General features: G+C 38.5%; 1 protein-coding gene across 1 annotated transcript in view; it reads right to left on the bottom strand.

Moving 5' to 3' along the window:
* The window catches only part of VWA8 (von Willebrand factor A domain containing 8), a 188389-nt gene that overhangs the window by 167559 nt on the left and 4159 nt on the right, over positions 1–16671 (bottom strand). The window contains exon 2 of the mRNA XM_018908692.3: positions 7440–7517. Within this exon, the coding sequence (XP_018764237.1) occupies positions 7440–7517 (78 nt within the window). The remainder of the gene's footprint in view (positions 1–7439; positions 7518–16671) is intronic.

Here is a 16671-nt window from a genome sequence, read left to right as displayed (position 1 = left end):
TCTCTATGGTGAACTGTCAAGAGAGCAGCTTCCACTTGTCAGTTCCTTCAGTTCTAACATGTAATATCTGTACATTGTTCAGATACTAAACCTTTACTTCACCTTCCCAGCTGTCTTTTTAAAATTAGAAGAATGTAGCATTTTCTTGTACATGCAGTCAGTGCTGCAGTTTCCAAAGCACAGTATGCTTTTCAAAAGCAACCTCAGATGTACATACACAGTATCTTGTATATAATTTATATAATTTTGGACTACTGGTACTGTGCTCTCTGCATTGCAAGGCTTTTCGGTTTTCTCTAATTTGACTTGAAAAAAAATCCTCTCTATTCAAGAGCTGTATATCAACTTTACCACAAGTACCATATAATAATTTTTACAACATTTTTAGAAGACAGGGAAAATTTGAGGAAAGCATCAGCAAGTATATTACAACAATTTCTATTAATTACCTGATGAGTCAGATAGCATCTAATGCAGACCGGGATTGCACAATCTGTTTAGTGGCACTCTGCTGATTTGCAGCAGTTAAATAGTAGGCCCTATATTCTTAATCTGCAGGATGGTGCATAGCAAGCGTCTGCAGTGTGTTCTCTAAGACACCATCTGGCACATGCAGGAGAGAAGTTGGTGCTACAATTTGCTATTCCTGTGTACCAAGGACAGGCAGCAAAAGAAATTGCATTCTATTAATTTTTGTAATAAATGATAAGCAGAAAAGCACCTAGCAGAATCTGCACAAGCATTCTGTAAAGTGAGCAGCTGAAGCTGAATAGAGAAATCTCCAAAAAAAGAAAAGTAGAAAATGTTTTAGATAGATTTTGAAGCAAACGCAGCAGCTGCTCTTGTTTGATCCACAAATCAGCTTTTGATAAAGCCAAGACTTAAATGGCTATGCTAGCCTCAGAAATATTCCAGTTCATTCATACTTGAATTCTTGGCACACTCACTGAAGCTGTAAGATTCATTGGAGATACCAGACATTATCTGCTGGCAAGTCCTTGTGTCCCACCTACAGAAGAAATCTCATAAATGAAGGAGATGTGTAACTCTTCCCACTATTCAGACAGTCGGGTGAACTGATTCTTCCCAAGAACATCTATTCCAGATGTGGTACAAAATACAGCAGAACTCCTGTCCCCGTATGACTCTGGTTGATCACGTAATAACCAACAGGCACTTAAAAACATCAATATACATAATTTCAGCAGAATAAAAAAGACCTCTGCATACCCTGAAGTTTCACTACAAGGCATGCTCCAAGTCTGAAAATGGCTCCTTGTTTCAGGAGAGCTAAAAATTAATGACAAGAACAAGATGTCCCTCTCATCTGAATACCAAGGGGTCCTGTAGCTGTCCATGGCTGTCTGCAGTACATCCAACACAGGGAGCAGCACAGGTAAAACACAGCTAAGGGAGAAGGGACAAGGAAGGAGGTCTTTGTCTAAAAACATAAATACATTTCAAAAAGGGAATTTTTATTTTACTTTTTAAATGAGCTCACTGAGACTTACTTCACAACTTGTTCAGGCTGGGAGACAATGAGCAAAGACAGTGAGTTGGCCAGGACAGGGTGAAGGCGGCAGCATGGCCAAGGTAGAGGGGAGGCACTGCTATGTGGTCTGCTTTCAGCTGCTGCCATTTAGAAAATAAAACATTGCTGCTCTTCCCATTTAATGCTGATGCACAGAACCCAAAGAGTTTTCAGTCTTATAATGTGGTTACATCACAGACAGTTTTCACTGGAATACTATTTTTCCTCATAAATTTTTCATGTGAACACTCTTCATTCCAAAAATTTTTGGTCTTGCGGTGTTAAGGAAACAAGTTGCAAGTTTTTGCAGGGGCTTAGAAAAGGGGAAGTTACTTCTTGGATGAGACTGTGAACTCATTTATCAATTCCTCTGAATTGATTACTTTACAGGAAGGTGTTAGTTCTACACATAAGGTGTTAGGTCTACACAGATAAATCATATTCTCCATGTGAGGAGAAATTAAAAGATAATATAAAGGAAACATGCAAAACCAAATAGCTTTCTGGAAGAAACCCTGAATGGGATTCTGAAGACTAAGTTCCTCCCTGTGGCACAAACATGGAATAAGTGAAAATATTCCTAGCTGGATGTACTACTCAGAAAAATACACAGTCAGAGCAGTTATCCATAGCTCAGACTACAACTGGAGGGACATAGTGTGTCTGCTATTGAGCACAACAGCTCAGGCCAGCACCAAAAAGTATGAGAGAATCTAGGATAAAAACCAAGAAAAATTATCATAAGATATTTGAATTGAGTCTAGAAAAGAAATAACTGTTTTCCAATATGCAAGACAGAACCGCCATGAAGAAAAAAAGTTCTCTGCATCAAGGCTATGCTAGATAGAATAAACCCCTGGCAACTAAAAAAACTTAAATGAAGCATTCCAACCAGCGTTTTTCACAAAAGAATCCTTAATTACTGGAGAAAAATGTGCAGAGAAGTTCTGAAATCTACATCATGAGCACATTTTAAGAACAAGGAGGACAAACATCTCTCAGGAGTGGTTTGGAGTCAGCTGACCTAGCTTAGAAGCACAAGGAACAGGGGAGACAATTCCCTGAGCTCCATCTAGACCTTCTCTGTAGGCTTCCATGTCCCCATGCTTGCCTGTGCCTCACTCAGTACAGACAAAATAGGGATAATAATCTAAAATGTCCAGAGCTCTACTGACAAAAAGCCCACTATTTCAGATTCTGGATGGGGCGGCAACATCCAAACAGCAGAACAGTTGGAAGCCTTCATGAAAACTCAAACTGTTGAAATAATCATCATCTCTGACAGCAGACACCTTCCCTGAGGCTAGGAATGAAGAAATGCAATGAATGAAGTGTTTGTTTGCATGAAATTACAGTGATCCTGCAATACAACCTGTCTCTAGAAAGTGTTACACTCTGACACTCAGATGTAAAGTTAACACAAAAAAGAGTGAGCACACATTCCAGGGAAAAACTGAGCCTACTTAGAGCAAAAATTGAACATACATCTGTCCCAGCTTCAATATGTGGCACATACAATCCTGTGAGGACAGAGATTATTATACGCACAAACATTCTGTTTGAATTCCTCACAACAATTCCTCAAAATATCACAACTAACAAAATTAATAACTTAATCCCTTGTATACACACATATCATTTCTGATCACACACTGGGGGGGTGCTCAGATTGAGGACATCTGGCAAAAATGACATTGAAATTAATCTTCCACAATTCAATGCAGTTACATGTAAACTCTCTCGAATGCACTTGCACCTTCACAGAGCAGCAAAGCCCTGTTGCAGAAGAACATCCCTTTTCCTGCCCTAATGAGTATTTGCTATCATTGAACAAAATGTCCTGGAAGAGCTTTGTTGGGAATCATTTTATCAAGATTAATAAATAGCTAAAATGTCAAGTACATTGTCATTCTCATAACATTTCCAGAAACCACTAAGGAAAGCAGTACACTGCCATGAACCACCCCCGTAAAAACAAAGAGGATATTCTTGCAATTCAATTTTAGATTTAAACTATCACAGAAAGTCATACAAAGTTTCTCCAAAATATAATTAAAGAAACAATCACGCTTTCAGACATGGTGAGACTTTTAAAATGTAGGGCTTATTTTTACTGATAAAAGAACAAGCAGTGCAAAAATAAGTGCCCTCTTTCTAGGAGGTGTCAGACACAGTTATGACAGAAATCCCATTAATAAAATTCCCCTGTGCACGAGTCATTTTTACTTGTCACTTACAAAAAGAACTCAGATTTTATGTACCTTTAATTATAGTCTTCCAAGAAAAAGCAATTTGCCAACAACAGCAAAACAAATTAATATTTCACATTAACACACAAAATGGAGCGTTTCATAGAGAACTTGCTAGGGACCTAGCAAAACACCTGAAAAGCAGCAATACCTACCCTATCAATTTCTGCAAAATGTAATAAGGTGCAATAAAGAAGCTAAAAATCAGTCTAATTTGGTACCACAAAGATGTATTTTGGTATCAGTTATGTGACAAAATAACAAACGTAAAGTTTTGTAAGTACTTAATTCATTTATATTCTTTACTGCGTAATGATTTTTTCTAATTTTTGAGCCTAGAAAAAAATGCTGAGTTTAGCATATATTATAATACACCTAAAATTTGCTGCAAATTATAGATAGGCACTTTCAATATCACCACATTTTAAAAAGGCTTTTATCTGGCAGAAGAACAAAAGAAGAAACATTGTACTTCACACAAATGATAAGTTAGGAAACAATATCATATGCAATACTAGTAAATGAACTGCAATTACTTCAACTCCTTCCTGCTAGCTCTTACTCCACTACAAAAGTTACAATGGCAGAGACTTTCTCATGGATATTTCCCACTTAAGCAAATGATCTAATTATTTCCAGTCTTAGTTTAAAAGAAATCATGTAAGCACATTTTTAATTTAAATTTAATATTAACTACTACAATAAATTTTCTAAATAGATGATGTTTTAGTTTATAAATTAGGATAAACATGCAATTACTTCCATTTGGTTTACACCAAAATAACTTGTACCTACAGCAGTCATTCACATAGCAAAAACAGAAGTACTCTTAAAAGAAGAAATCTGTTAAGTAATGCACATACACTCTCTAAATATCTCACATGATGATAATCAACATGAAGTCAATACAATCTACTTAACTCCACTACAGAAAATATCTTTCTTCTCCATAATAAGATAACCAAAGAACTTACACACTGAGGGTTAATAAAATTCTTAAGTTTAAATATACAAAGATACTCAGTCTCTTTGTATATTTAAATTTGAAATAGATTTTCTGCTATGAAATACCTTAGTATTCCACCTTACTTAGTTTTAATTCATTTGATACTTAGGTTTACAAGCAAAATTTTGTACCTTAAGTAAGCCTACTTACAGTACATGATTATTAAGTAACAACAGTACCCCAAGCATGACACAGGCTCCTTTCAGTCAAGATTATTAAATTCTTTTTAAAAGAGAGAAACAACTAATAATACATATGTTCTAATAAGTGTTACTGTTACTTGGTAGCAGACTTTTGTTAGTAATAAAAACATTATTATTACGTGGTATCAGATTTTAGCTAAGATCTCATTATTCTGTACAGTTCCATGCTTAATAACATTTTCACTATCAGTTTTCAACCACTTTTTCTTATAGTCATTAAATAGAAAAATCTCTCCTTTGATTCTACCAAATGCTTTCATAATTCTCTTACCTTCTCAATCCAAAGAACTGAAAGAGATGTTAAAGTAACATAGAGCTAACATTTAACTTGCTGAAAAGTGCAGGTTGAACAAAATATGTAATAGTGAAAAAGCATTGTTAAATTGTTAAATGTGGTAAAGCATTGTTATAATTAATACATTTGCTACAGCACAGAAAATGAGAAAGAAAAATCAATCTACCAAAATTATAAATGAGGAAATGGGTTAGCATGGACAACTGATGTCCTTGATGATCAAAATGAGAGAAAAGGCATACAAAATAAATGGTGAAAAGCAAAAAAGGAGCTGTAAAAAGTAATAATACTGTGCAACATTTCTCAACTGTTTGGCTGCATTCCCAGAGAACTCATGAGGAATGGGTGTGTCATTACAGTCTAAACCAGAAACCCTTTCCTCATAGGCTACCCTGTAACAGGGGCTGGCACAAGACACTGGAAATTTCTGGTACCTCAGATCACCTGGTAGGAAAGTGACAGTCTGATGCCTACTAAGTTATGAGATTTCATCAGCCCACAGTCCAGAGGCAGATCAGTGATCTGGCCCACCAGACTACTGGCAGATTTCACACCAGTTAAATAGTCAAAGCAAACAAAATCTTCCCCTTAATATTGCTCCCTCAACAACTTGATCTAGCTGAAGATGTCCCTGCTCTTTGCAGGAGGGGTTGGACTCAATGACCTTTAAAGGTAACCTTCAACCAAAACTGTTCTATGTTTCTGTATTTCTGTTACACCTTTCCAAGGGAAAATATTTTAGACAAAATGTTATGTGACAAAATAAAGGTAAAAAACAATTATCTAAACGTGTTGATATTAAGAGTCTACTACCACAGTTAATACAAAATCAGAAATCACAGAAACACAAAACAGTTGAGGTTGGAAGGGACCTCTTGATGTCAGCTTGTCCAACCTTCCTGCTCAAGCAGGACCATGTAAAGCCTGTCTGATGAACTGCAGCACTATTACCTAAGAAAACAATATAAACTTTTTATATTGCCAGCTGTGCAGTGGCAAGTCTATGGTTGATATTATCAATGCCATCCTTCTGAAAAATAAACAAAACAAAACAAAGAAAAAGACCAGTGCTCCAGGAGTTTGCTTGATTCAAAATACCATGTAATGAATTTAGACACGATCCTGGAAAGCAAATTCACTTGAAGTCAATGATTACACCCACTTTCCACCTGTAGAACTGTGCAATGACAGTCATTAGTTCTCAGTGCTTGTCTCTGTGTAAACAGTCGTGTAAGACTTGTATACCCTTTTAAAATGCTACACGTGCTTAGTTTTGGTCTGCAGATTTATCTGAATGGAAAAATCAGTTGTTAGTGGATGTTTTTTAACTTGCATTCTGGATATCCAGCAGCCTAAATATGAAAGTATTGAACAAATGGCAACTGATCATTTTGGATCTTCAGGAAACATCTGCCCTGCTACTGAGAAAAGCCACAATGCAAATGTGATTCACTTGTGATCCATGGCGCAAAAGGAAAAGCTCAAGAAGCAGGCATTCTCCATGAACAGTCAGGAAATAAGGATGGCTGCAAACCAGTGATGTCTGTAATAAGGTATCAAAAGATAATGTGAATCAATTTTAGGTACATGTGTGCACGTTGTTAACGTGCACAGTCGTCCGCATATTTTCCATTTAACAGCGTTTTTCATGACTATGCAGCTGACTTCTCATTAACTTGACGGATCACAAAGACCTCTATGTTTGCTGACAACAATTATGTGATAATCTGGGAATACTAAATATCACAGCAAAAAACCACCATACATCTGCAAACTGCTAGGATGTATAATCATATCACAATTGAATGGCAGTTCTAAATGGCCACAGTTTAATGACCAAACAACTTGAGGTTATTTTCAGAAGTAATCCCTGGATAAGAACCTTTTTTAACAAAATAATTTAACACAGAGAAATTATTCTCTGACTGTCTCATTGACCAATGGGATAAGTTATATTCAAAGTTAAGATTACTATACAACCAGCTGAACCAGAGATAAAGTAATGAACTAAGCAAAGACAGCCTCCCCCAAATTGCATGCTGCTTCAAAATGCATTTCTTAGATCATTTCAATAAAGTCAGGGAGGTGACTGCGTGAATAGAAATTTTTTTTAATAAAGCCTTGAAACTCCTTCAAAAGGAAAGCAGATCCTTACTGTAGTTCTGTGGAACAAGTTCTGGGTTCTTCGGTGTTTTGAGTTTAAAAGACACATCTCCGATAGTCACAGTATCACCTAAAATAAAGAAAATAAGTCTTTTAGTTCTTACATACTTAGATACTTTTAAATATTTAATATCCTTAAAATTTAAATCATAGGCCTGCTGTGGTGAGGCTAACTAGGCGTTCACAAAGCAGCATCCAATGTGTTTTTGTTTACTAATTAGGATCTGCTGCTTTTCAGTATATCATGTACCTGGACAATTTACATTTAATTAATATTACCTTTTCCTGTTTTTTCTTTTATTGCTGCTCTTAAAACCTTAAGCTGTTGGGAGCTATGGAAATCAAGCCCAGTGTAGAACACAATTCCAGCTACCATTGTTGACTTACTAAAATAAAAACTTTAGCATGTTTGCCTGTAGAGCTATCACTGACAAACACTTGCAGGAATGATGATTTTCCTGAGTTTTCAAGCAGCCTAGAACAGTATTTGTTGGAGGTACAAAGTGACATATTCATGCCAGTGGGCCCTTCCTGCACTCCCTGAGTATATGGCTGCAGAATCTTTGGCACCTTTCCAAAGTTTGAGTGGTCTCAAGCACTTCTTTCTCTGTGTTTCAACAAACCTAAAGCATCTGGCCATTTTACGTAATGGTCTCTTCACTAGGACCTGCCTGTCTTATCTATCTTTCTGCAACCACAGGCTTGAAATAAATTGCAGGGCATGCCCTGTGCACTTTCTCACGGAAATCAAAAGTGAAATCTAGTTTGCAGTACAAAAAGGCAGGCACTGACACAGCAGCAGTCACACTGAAAAATAGCACAATGCCCAAAACCCAGGAAAATGAGGTTTGGACTAGTAAGAACACCAAAGTTCATTTTCTTTCAACAGTTTGGGTCCCACAAATGAGTTTACAAGTATTAAGATGATGAAAATAAGACGGCTCAAGCAAAATGGCTTTTTTTCCCATTACTGTAGCTGAAAATAACACCATCTCTACTGCACTGTAATGCATGTGTGAGAATGAAGAGGATTGCAGAAGTAAGATTGCTGCACAGAGATACAGTTTTGCCACAACACTGATTACGTCTCCTTTCCATTAACTGAGTCCAAGATTTGGAACTGTCTCATGTGTTTATGCTTTTCTCAGGAGTAAGATGCAGAAAGTACAGAGCCCACAGACAAAATCAAACAGGGATCCAATCCTCTTGTAGACCTACCCACCCCTGGTCCTCTTCTGTCCAAGAGGACCTAATCTACAGATGCCTATTGCCAGCACCATGAAAGAAGCCAAACAGTTTGGAAGACCAATGCTGGAAGCAGAAAGGGAGATGATGGAGAAGCAGCCTGCCCAAATTAAAAGAGGCAATTAAAACTCCTCCCACACATGCAGTAGTGCTCCTTTCAGTCAGTCATGACTCTAGTTTTACACTCAAATGCAGTACTCTTCCAGCATATCCAAATGTTACTGCTCATCTCACAGGACTGAGACCTCCCAGGTTCTGACATGGCTCACCCAATTCATGGGAAATTACTAGATTTATAACAGTCAGAGTAGAATCACCTACAATAACAAACAGGAAGCAATGAAGAAAGGCTTACAGCTGATTTCCTGCTAAATTGAAGGGCTTCACTAGAATTCAGAGACTGGGATTCACAGCCTGACAAACATGCCTGCACATGGGTCTTTACATTGCTTCTGGAGTCTAAATAATCAGCCCTCTGTTCTTCCCTAAAATATTGGCAAAGGTGGTGATTGTTCCCACATTTTATGCAATACAATATAATAAATTTAATGCAACAATACAGTCGGAGCAATACAGTGCTCCAACAGCCTGCCAGAAAGTGGGACACAGTACTGCCATATAAAAGGCAAACTAGGATTCATCCCTGGTTCTCAAGGCAAGCAGAACCAAGCAGTTCCCACTCATCATGCTAGAACTAAGCACACTTTGATTGTGCAAGAGCCAGGAAGTGGAATGATTCCAAACAGAGCTGGGCTAAGCTAAGAATTAGGCAGCTGTCTAGCTGTCCTTTTCTGGCCCTTGCTGAATTTTCATTTCAAATGCACCAAAGAGCACTGTGCCCTCTCCAGCCTCAAGCTTTCAAACACAGTCCAAAAGAAAGTCCTGCAAATATTTTAGAGCCCTGGTCCTGACTCTGGGAACTCTTACATAAATTAAAGTCACTGAAAAATAGACACAAGAACTGCAGGGACTAAAATCTAGTCTTTGGCTATCCCAGTGTTTTTGCCCATTTCTTTGAGTTTTAAAATAAGGAAAACTATTTTACTGACAAAGCATCATCTCCCTCTCCCTTTCTTCTACTGCAGTTCCAAGCTCGCCCTTTCTCACTGGGGAACAGCTAACAGGGATCATAGCAGGGCACCACGTTTTTGCCATCACACCTTTTTAATGTGGGCTACCCATGGTGATGGGATGAGGGGAAGCCATATGAAGAGTGGCTGAGGTCACATGGCTTGTTCAGCCTGGAGAAGAGGAGACTGAGAGGAGACCTCCTTGCAGCTTCCTCATGAGGGGAAGGGCAGGGTCAAGAACCGATCTCTTCTCTCTGGTGACCAGGGAGGCATGAAGCTGCGCTGGGAGATTTAGGAAAAGGCTCTTCAACCGAGAGTATTGGGCACTGGAACAGGCTCCCCAGGGAAGTGGTCACAGCCTGACAGAACTCAGGAAGTGTTTGGATAACTCTCTGAAGCATGTGATGGGTTTCTTGGGGCAAATTCCTGTGCAGGGCCAAGAGCTGATGATCATTGTTGGTTCCTTCCAGCTCAGTATATTCATCTCTGGTTCTATGAAAATACCTCCATGTTGATAAAAACACCCTAGGAGCCCACTGCTTCCTGCAAAAGTTGACATCTTTCTCATTAGCACAGCCTGGAACAATATAACATTCTAAAAAGAGCAGGTTGCCTTACAAATCCCTAAGAAATTAGTGACAGTTTATTTCCTCAGAATTCCCCAGCCAACTTGCAATGAGACAAAAGTATATGATTAATTGGCTCCTAGCCAAAATCACCTCAGCTCAATAGTAAATAGTATTTCATGCATACACAGTCTTCTAAAACCCAGTAGGGCCAAGATGCCAAAACAACAAGATGTCAAACTTTTTCAATACATTGGGATGATAATATCATCTACAGGATAGAATTTCAATTACCTAGTTTATTAGCACAGTACTGAAAAGCCTTCATTGATTTCCTACACTCCCTTAAAAAAAAAATCAAACAAATCAAAACCAAGTTTCGACTAGGTGAAAAATGAAAAATGCATCACTTCTCATGGTGTTTACGTCAGTCCATATCATGCTAACTCTTGATCAACACATCTAACCATGTTCAAAAATCCCACAAGTATTCCAGACATCAATGGAGCCTACAAAAAATGGACCCTTTCATGAAAAATGGACTAGGAGAGAACTATATGTAAGATGTGGTGAGAGTCAAGCACATAGGGTATTCAGCTTTTAATTTTTTGTTGCTACCTGGAGACAAATGTTGCCTCCAGCTTGCATCTGTCCAAAAAGCAAAAATATTAGCAGTGCTTAATAGAACCTTAAGCAATAATAAAGCAAGACAGCAAAGTCCATTTTCCTAGCTAAACGAGCACAGGGAGGATTAGCCCATTAATCTTATCATGCCCGTCCACCTGGGCTACATTTTCTCATCTCAGTTTGTTTCTTCTGTAATTGTTTAAAAACTCATGTTTGGTTACTCCATTTCCACTGCATTTCCAAACCCTTTGAACAGAGATGTCATTCTGGACAGGCTCTTTCTAGTGTTTCACCAGCTGGCAAGGAACTGATAACAGCCTGTTTGGTTAAATGGTGATGTTAAATCAGCAAAACCCATAATTTGAACACATGTATCCCAAATTGTTTGACTACATGGCAAATTATGGAACTTCCCACATATACTCCAACCCATTCCACAAGCTACTCCCACACTATTGTGGACAAGAGCTATATCCACAGGATTTTGTGATGGAGACTTTCTAGGATGTATCAGATTTGCTTGGGCAAGCAATGAAGATGTGCTTCTGCTTTCTTGTCTCCCACAGAGAAAAAAGTAACCTTAGATACCACAGTCTTTGGGGAAAACAGTGGGATACAAGTAGTGCATAATATACACAAAGAAACACAGCTGCTGAAACAAAACAAGAGCCACATTGGTCAGAACCCAAAAGGTAAAGGGGACATCCTATTCACAGGGCAGATAGGATACAGACACAGGACGTCTTTTGAGAGCCTGTGCAATAGGGGTAAAAAATTGGCAGGACATAAAGATTGAAACCAGTAACACGATCCTGAAGAGATTGTCTGGAAAAAAAGAGATATGAAAAAGCCCCAATACGTGCAATGAGATCTTTCTACTGCATCTGAAAAAGACAGGTGTGAATTGCACCTCTGGCAATACAGAAACGCATACACGGACGTATAGCTACCCAGGAATTGCACAGCACTGAATGATATGCTCTCTTCATTAGACCTAGATTTAATTCAGCAATATTATTAAACAATATTATTGTCTGTATCTGTTTCTTACAGTAACTGAGAAGAGCTCTTCAGACAAGCAAGCCTATTTCTTCTACTCAGTCTGAATAGAAAGGCAGCACCTACAGCTCCAAGCCCCCGAGCTGCAGAGGAGGCAGCTGGAGGCTGGGAAGGCACTTTGGCAGGGCACCCCTGCATGAACACCCTGTGCTTTTATTCTCCCCCAGCATCTCCTACTCACTGTTGGCCAATATGGAACATCAGGTTTGATGGACCTTTGTTCTGACCCACTGTGGATGACGTGATGTTACAATCTCAGTGAGAAGGCTTCCTGAACATGCAGTCTCGCTACACACTTGGCAGGTTTGACTGATCTTAACAGCTAGTAAGTACCACACCAACTATCCTTCCCCACCTCTCCACCTCCCAAGAAAAGACTATTCCCTAATCCTACTATCTATTCCTCTATGCTGAAAAGAAAAAGGCACTGCTGTTTAAATTACTTACAGCAACACTTGTCAGACTGCACATCAAGAACCTCACATTAAGAACTTAGAAAGTAGAATGAAGTTTTATTTTACTTGCCATTTTTCTGGTAAAAAAACCACATGAATACAAAAAGAATAAAATTCATACATTTTAAAAGGCTATTTTGAAATAAAGAAATTAAGAAATCCTACTGTAAAAGAAAACAACCCGAAGAGATCTATACATGTATTTACGTTTTTCAGTATAAAAAGTATAACAAACAGTTCCAATCTCACGTGTAAATCATATTTGTATTATCTTTTTTGTAAGACACCACAATGAAGCTTCAGGAACATTATGTTTTTAGGTTGCTGAATTTATTGCCTTCTGGCCTCTTTAGTCCTGAAAACAGGTGAGATTAACACACTCTCCTTAGTATACTGCATATTCACTTGTACACAGACCATCCATCTGGTTTCAAGAGCCTGCAACAGCAAGAACATATTAAAACTGTGAAGGTGCTAAGCTCTGCTAATAATAATTTCCATGTGAGAAAACGCACCTGTTAAAGTCTGAAATCTATATCATATTCAAATGTATATTTCCAGGTCTTAATTTCATTCTAATGTGAAGGAGAGGAAAAAAAATTGTGCTTTGAACTGGTATTTATCCAGCACACTTCCATAAAGAAACAGACAAGAGTGTCAGCTCTTACTAATCCTTAATGAGCTGACTTATTTTGAAGAAACAGAAATGATACTTTCCAGGTTTATTCTTTGTCCTTAACTTTCCCAAATACACTATTAAGGGGAGGGGAAAAAAAGGCAGCCCTGTAACTTATTTCTTTTTTACATTTCATAGCAGCTCTTATTGGCCGTCTTTATGGCTGCAAATATTACATTCATTGAGAAACACTGTTACCTATTCTGCACCTCAAATCCGTATTGGAAACCTCTCAAAGCTCAAAGACACAAATCTGTGGGACAGAAACCTATTCCCTGCACTCACAAGGTTTAAGTTTATTCCTTGACCAGCAGTACCTTCACATATAGTAGAGGTGGAGCTCAGCTCCTGTCAACAGGATGCTGCAGTCTGACAGCTGCTGCTGACTGAAATAGATGAACTGTTAACACAACAAAACCTATCTGAGCTACCCAAAAAAATCCAAAGTTCTGGTTTTTCATAGGCAAAAAGAAATCTTTCCCTCTAAAAAACCAAAACAACTGCTCCAAACTTAAAATTTGAATATTATTCAATCTCTACTCAGTCTTCTTCTTAAACCTTCTACTTTTTTTTTTTTCATTTTCAGGTTTGAAGCCAACATTAGATTTTTCAATTGTCTGTTTTGGGCTGGCTAATGAGTATCTTTACTGGTTACAGCCCAAGGTGTCATGAAACCAAAATGTTTACTTGAGAAACATTTTTACTCATTTTTCTGCATTAGTAAAAGATCAACAAAGTGAATTTGAAATCTTATCTGACATTGATCCTTGCTTTCTGGTGACCAGTGATAAGACTTGGGGAAATAGCCTGAAGCTGTGTCAGGGAGATTTAGGCTGGATATTAGGAAAAGGCTTTTCATCCAGAGGGTGGTAGAATCCTGGAACAGGCTTGCCAGGGAAGTGGTCACAGCACCAAGGTTGACAAAGCTCAAGAAGCATTTGGACAACACTCTCAGGCATGTGGTAGGACTCTTGGGGTGTCCTGCACAGGGCCAGGAGCTGGATGCAATGAACCTTGATGGTCCCTTCCAACTCAGCATGTTCTATGATTCTATGACTCAGCCATGCAGGAAGCATACAATCTTTACTTAGCAAAAGCTATTATTTGTTTGGACTAATACCCTGAAAGTAGGGAGGCTGATATTGCTCAATTACAAAAGTCTTATGAGGCAAAAAGTCAATTTTAAATGTTTCCTTACCATGATGGTCTTACACAGACTTGATAAATTCCAGAATATCCCTTCTTAATACACTCACCATGTGAGAGAGGTGTTAAGCTGCCCATTTCATCAAATATCAGAACACTGCAGAAACACTGGTCATCTTCAACCTCAACATCAGTTTACTGCCTAGATAAGACCTGATGAGCTGTGGCTCTGTCTGATTGAATCGCAAAATCTTCAAGGATGGATGTTGCACAGCCACTCTAGTCAAACTCTTTCCCTGCTGCATTCAACCAGACACCACTGCAACCCCACAGCCTTTTCACCAAAGCAGTTACTCAGCCAGACCCTTCCCAGAAACACTTTAGTCTACCAGCAGATCTTCATACTTAAACTTTCTGAGGTTTCTGTTGTCCCAGTTCTCATGCTCATCAGGGTCCTTCTGGTCTAAATGTCTGCACTCTGGCAAGATGGTAGAGATTTTGTCCCTACATACCAAATTGCACTTTTATACTCCTGCTTTCTGTCCTTACTTGCACTTTCATATGTTCCCCTTTTGTGTTTTAGAAGTTCCCTGCTTGGCCAAAAAGGCCTTCTGCTACTGCTGAATGATTCATTTCCGAGCTGCCATTAAGTTTTCTCTAAAAATTTTCAAGCTCTCCTGTGCACCTTCCATCTTCATGGTTGTTATCCAAAGGATTCTACCTACCAATCTCCTAAATAAGTGAAAGCTTGCCGTCCTCAAGTCCAAGATCCTAATTCTGCTGCTCACTTTCCCAGCCTTCCTCCAGATGTGCAACTCAGTCACATTCCAGTCACTGAGATCCAAGCTGCCACCTGTGACCAAACTGGTCACAGCTCCTCCCTACTTGAAAGCAGCAGACAAAGTGAAGAGATAACTTTAACCCTGGCATCTCAGTTACAAAATTTTTACCAACACAGCCTAGGAGAGTGCACACACAATACCAGATTGCCTTCCTAGCTGATGTCTGCATGGCTGAAATCCCCTGTGAGCACAAAAGCTCATAGTGGGAGGCTACTGCTAGCTGTCTGTAGAAAGTGATATCCACCAGCTCCTCTTAGTCACAAAGTAACAGATGCCCACCGCATCACCAGGGCTCACTTTCAAATCTTCTGTAGCCAATGCCACTTTCGTGAAAAATTAGCTCAGAGTGTTTTCAAACTGTACAAAGGTTTCTGAAGTACATTTTGCTCAGTGGAAAAAACCCAGACTATTGACTCTAAACTGAGCTTAGATAACAAGTACATCAGCATAATTTCAAAAATTAATTTCAGTCAAAAAGATTCTGCAACTGAAAATCAAAATAAATGTTTTTGAAATTTCACATTTACTGAAAAGCTATCCAAAATTGACAAAACAGCTTTAAAATTAGCTATGGCATTCCCTACAACTGTCCTGAGTCCCTGAGTATGCCAAGCAGCTACAACTTCAATCTTACACATTAGGCTGGGCACAACTTGTAGAACACATCAACGCATATCAGGCCTGTAACAGTTGTTTAAACGAAAAAATTAAATTTCAAGCAACAGGCAAATATTTACACTCAAACTATTTACTGACATGCAGTCATATACCAAAAGTGAAGCCCTGCAGAAGTTGACCTGACATTTTACCCCTTTGTTCCAGCTACATCAGCATGTCTAATAAAATACACTATTTTTTTACCATGAACCTTTTCTTTTCTAAACGTTTGAATAATTTGAAATAACCCAGGCATAACTCTGCAAACTTTCAGACAACTGGCTTTGAAAATTCCCATCCCCATTTGCTGCCTTCTGAGTTGTGCTGACGCAACAACCGTACACAAGGCTCACCATAAATCAAATCCCTGGAATCATTTCAGTCACCACAATGCAGTCCCCTAAGTACAACTACGGAGGCAATGAACAATTATAGGAATGTCATGAGAAAGAAGAAAGAATGAAGTCTCTCTAAAAATAGGTTTTGCCAGCAAAAAAAAATATTGTCAGAAAAACACTCTCAGCTGTCAACAAGTGAACCTCAACAAAGATAATGACATAGGTAAAATTGGAAAAGCCAATGTGCCAGAAAGCATTTACATCCATCATTAACCAGATCTTTAGTCTTTTGACAATGATAAACCTGGAAAAAAACCCAAAACACTTATAAACACACAGTCAAATTCACACCCTTCTTTCAGATTACAGATCTTTTACCAGCCTTTTAGATCCTGTACACCAGTGATGAACATTACAGGATTCTGAAGTGTGATGCAATTTTCACAAGTGACTGTATTTTACTCAGCAGATACACTTGTATGTACTACTGAGATCTTTTAGGCTATAAACACGAGTTTGATTAGGAATGGGAACGGACCAAAA

This window comes from Serinus canaria, chromosome 1, assembly GCF_022539315.1.
Source record: "Serinus canaria isolate serCan28SL12 chromosome 1, serCan2020, whole genome shotgun sequence".
Taxonomy (NCBI): Eukaryota; Metazoa; Chordata; class Aves; order Passeriformes; family Fringillidae; genus Serinus; species Serinus canaria.
The sequence above is the reverse complement of the archived record's forward strand: the minus strand, read 5'-3'. Positions and strand labels throughout refer to the sequence as shown.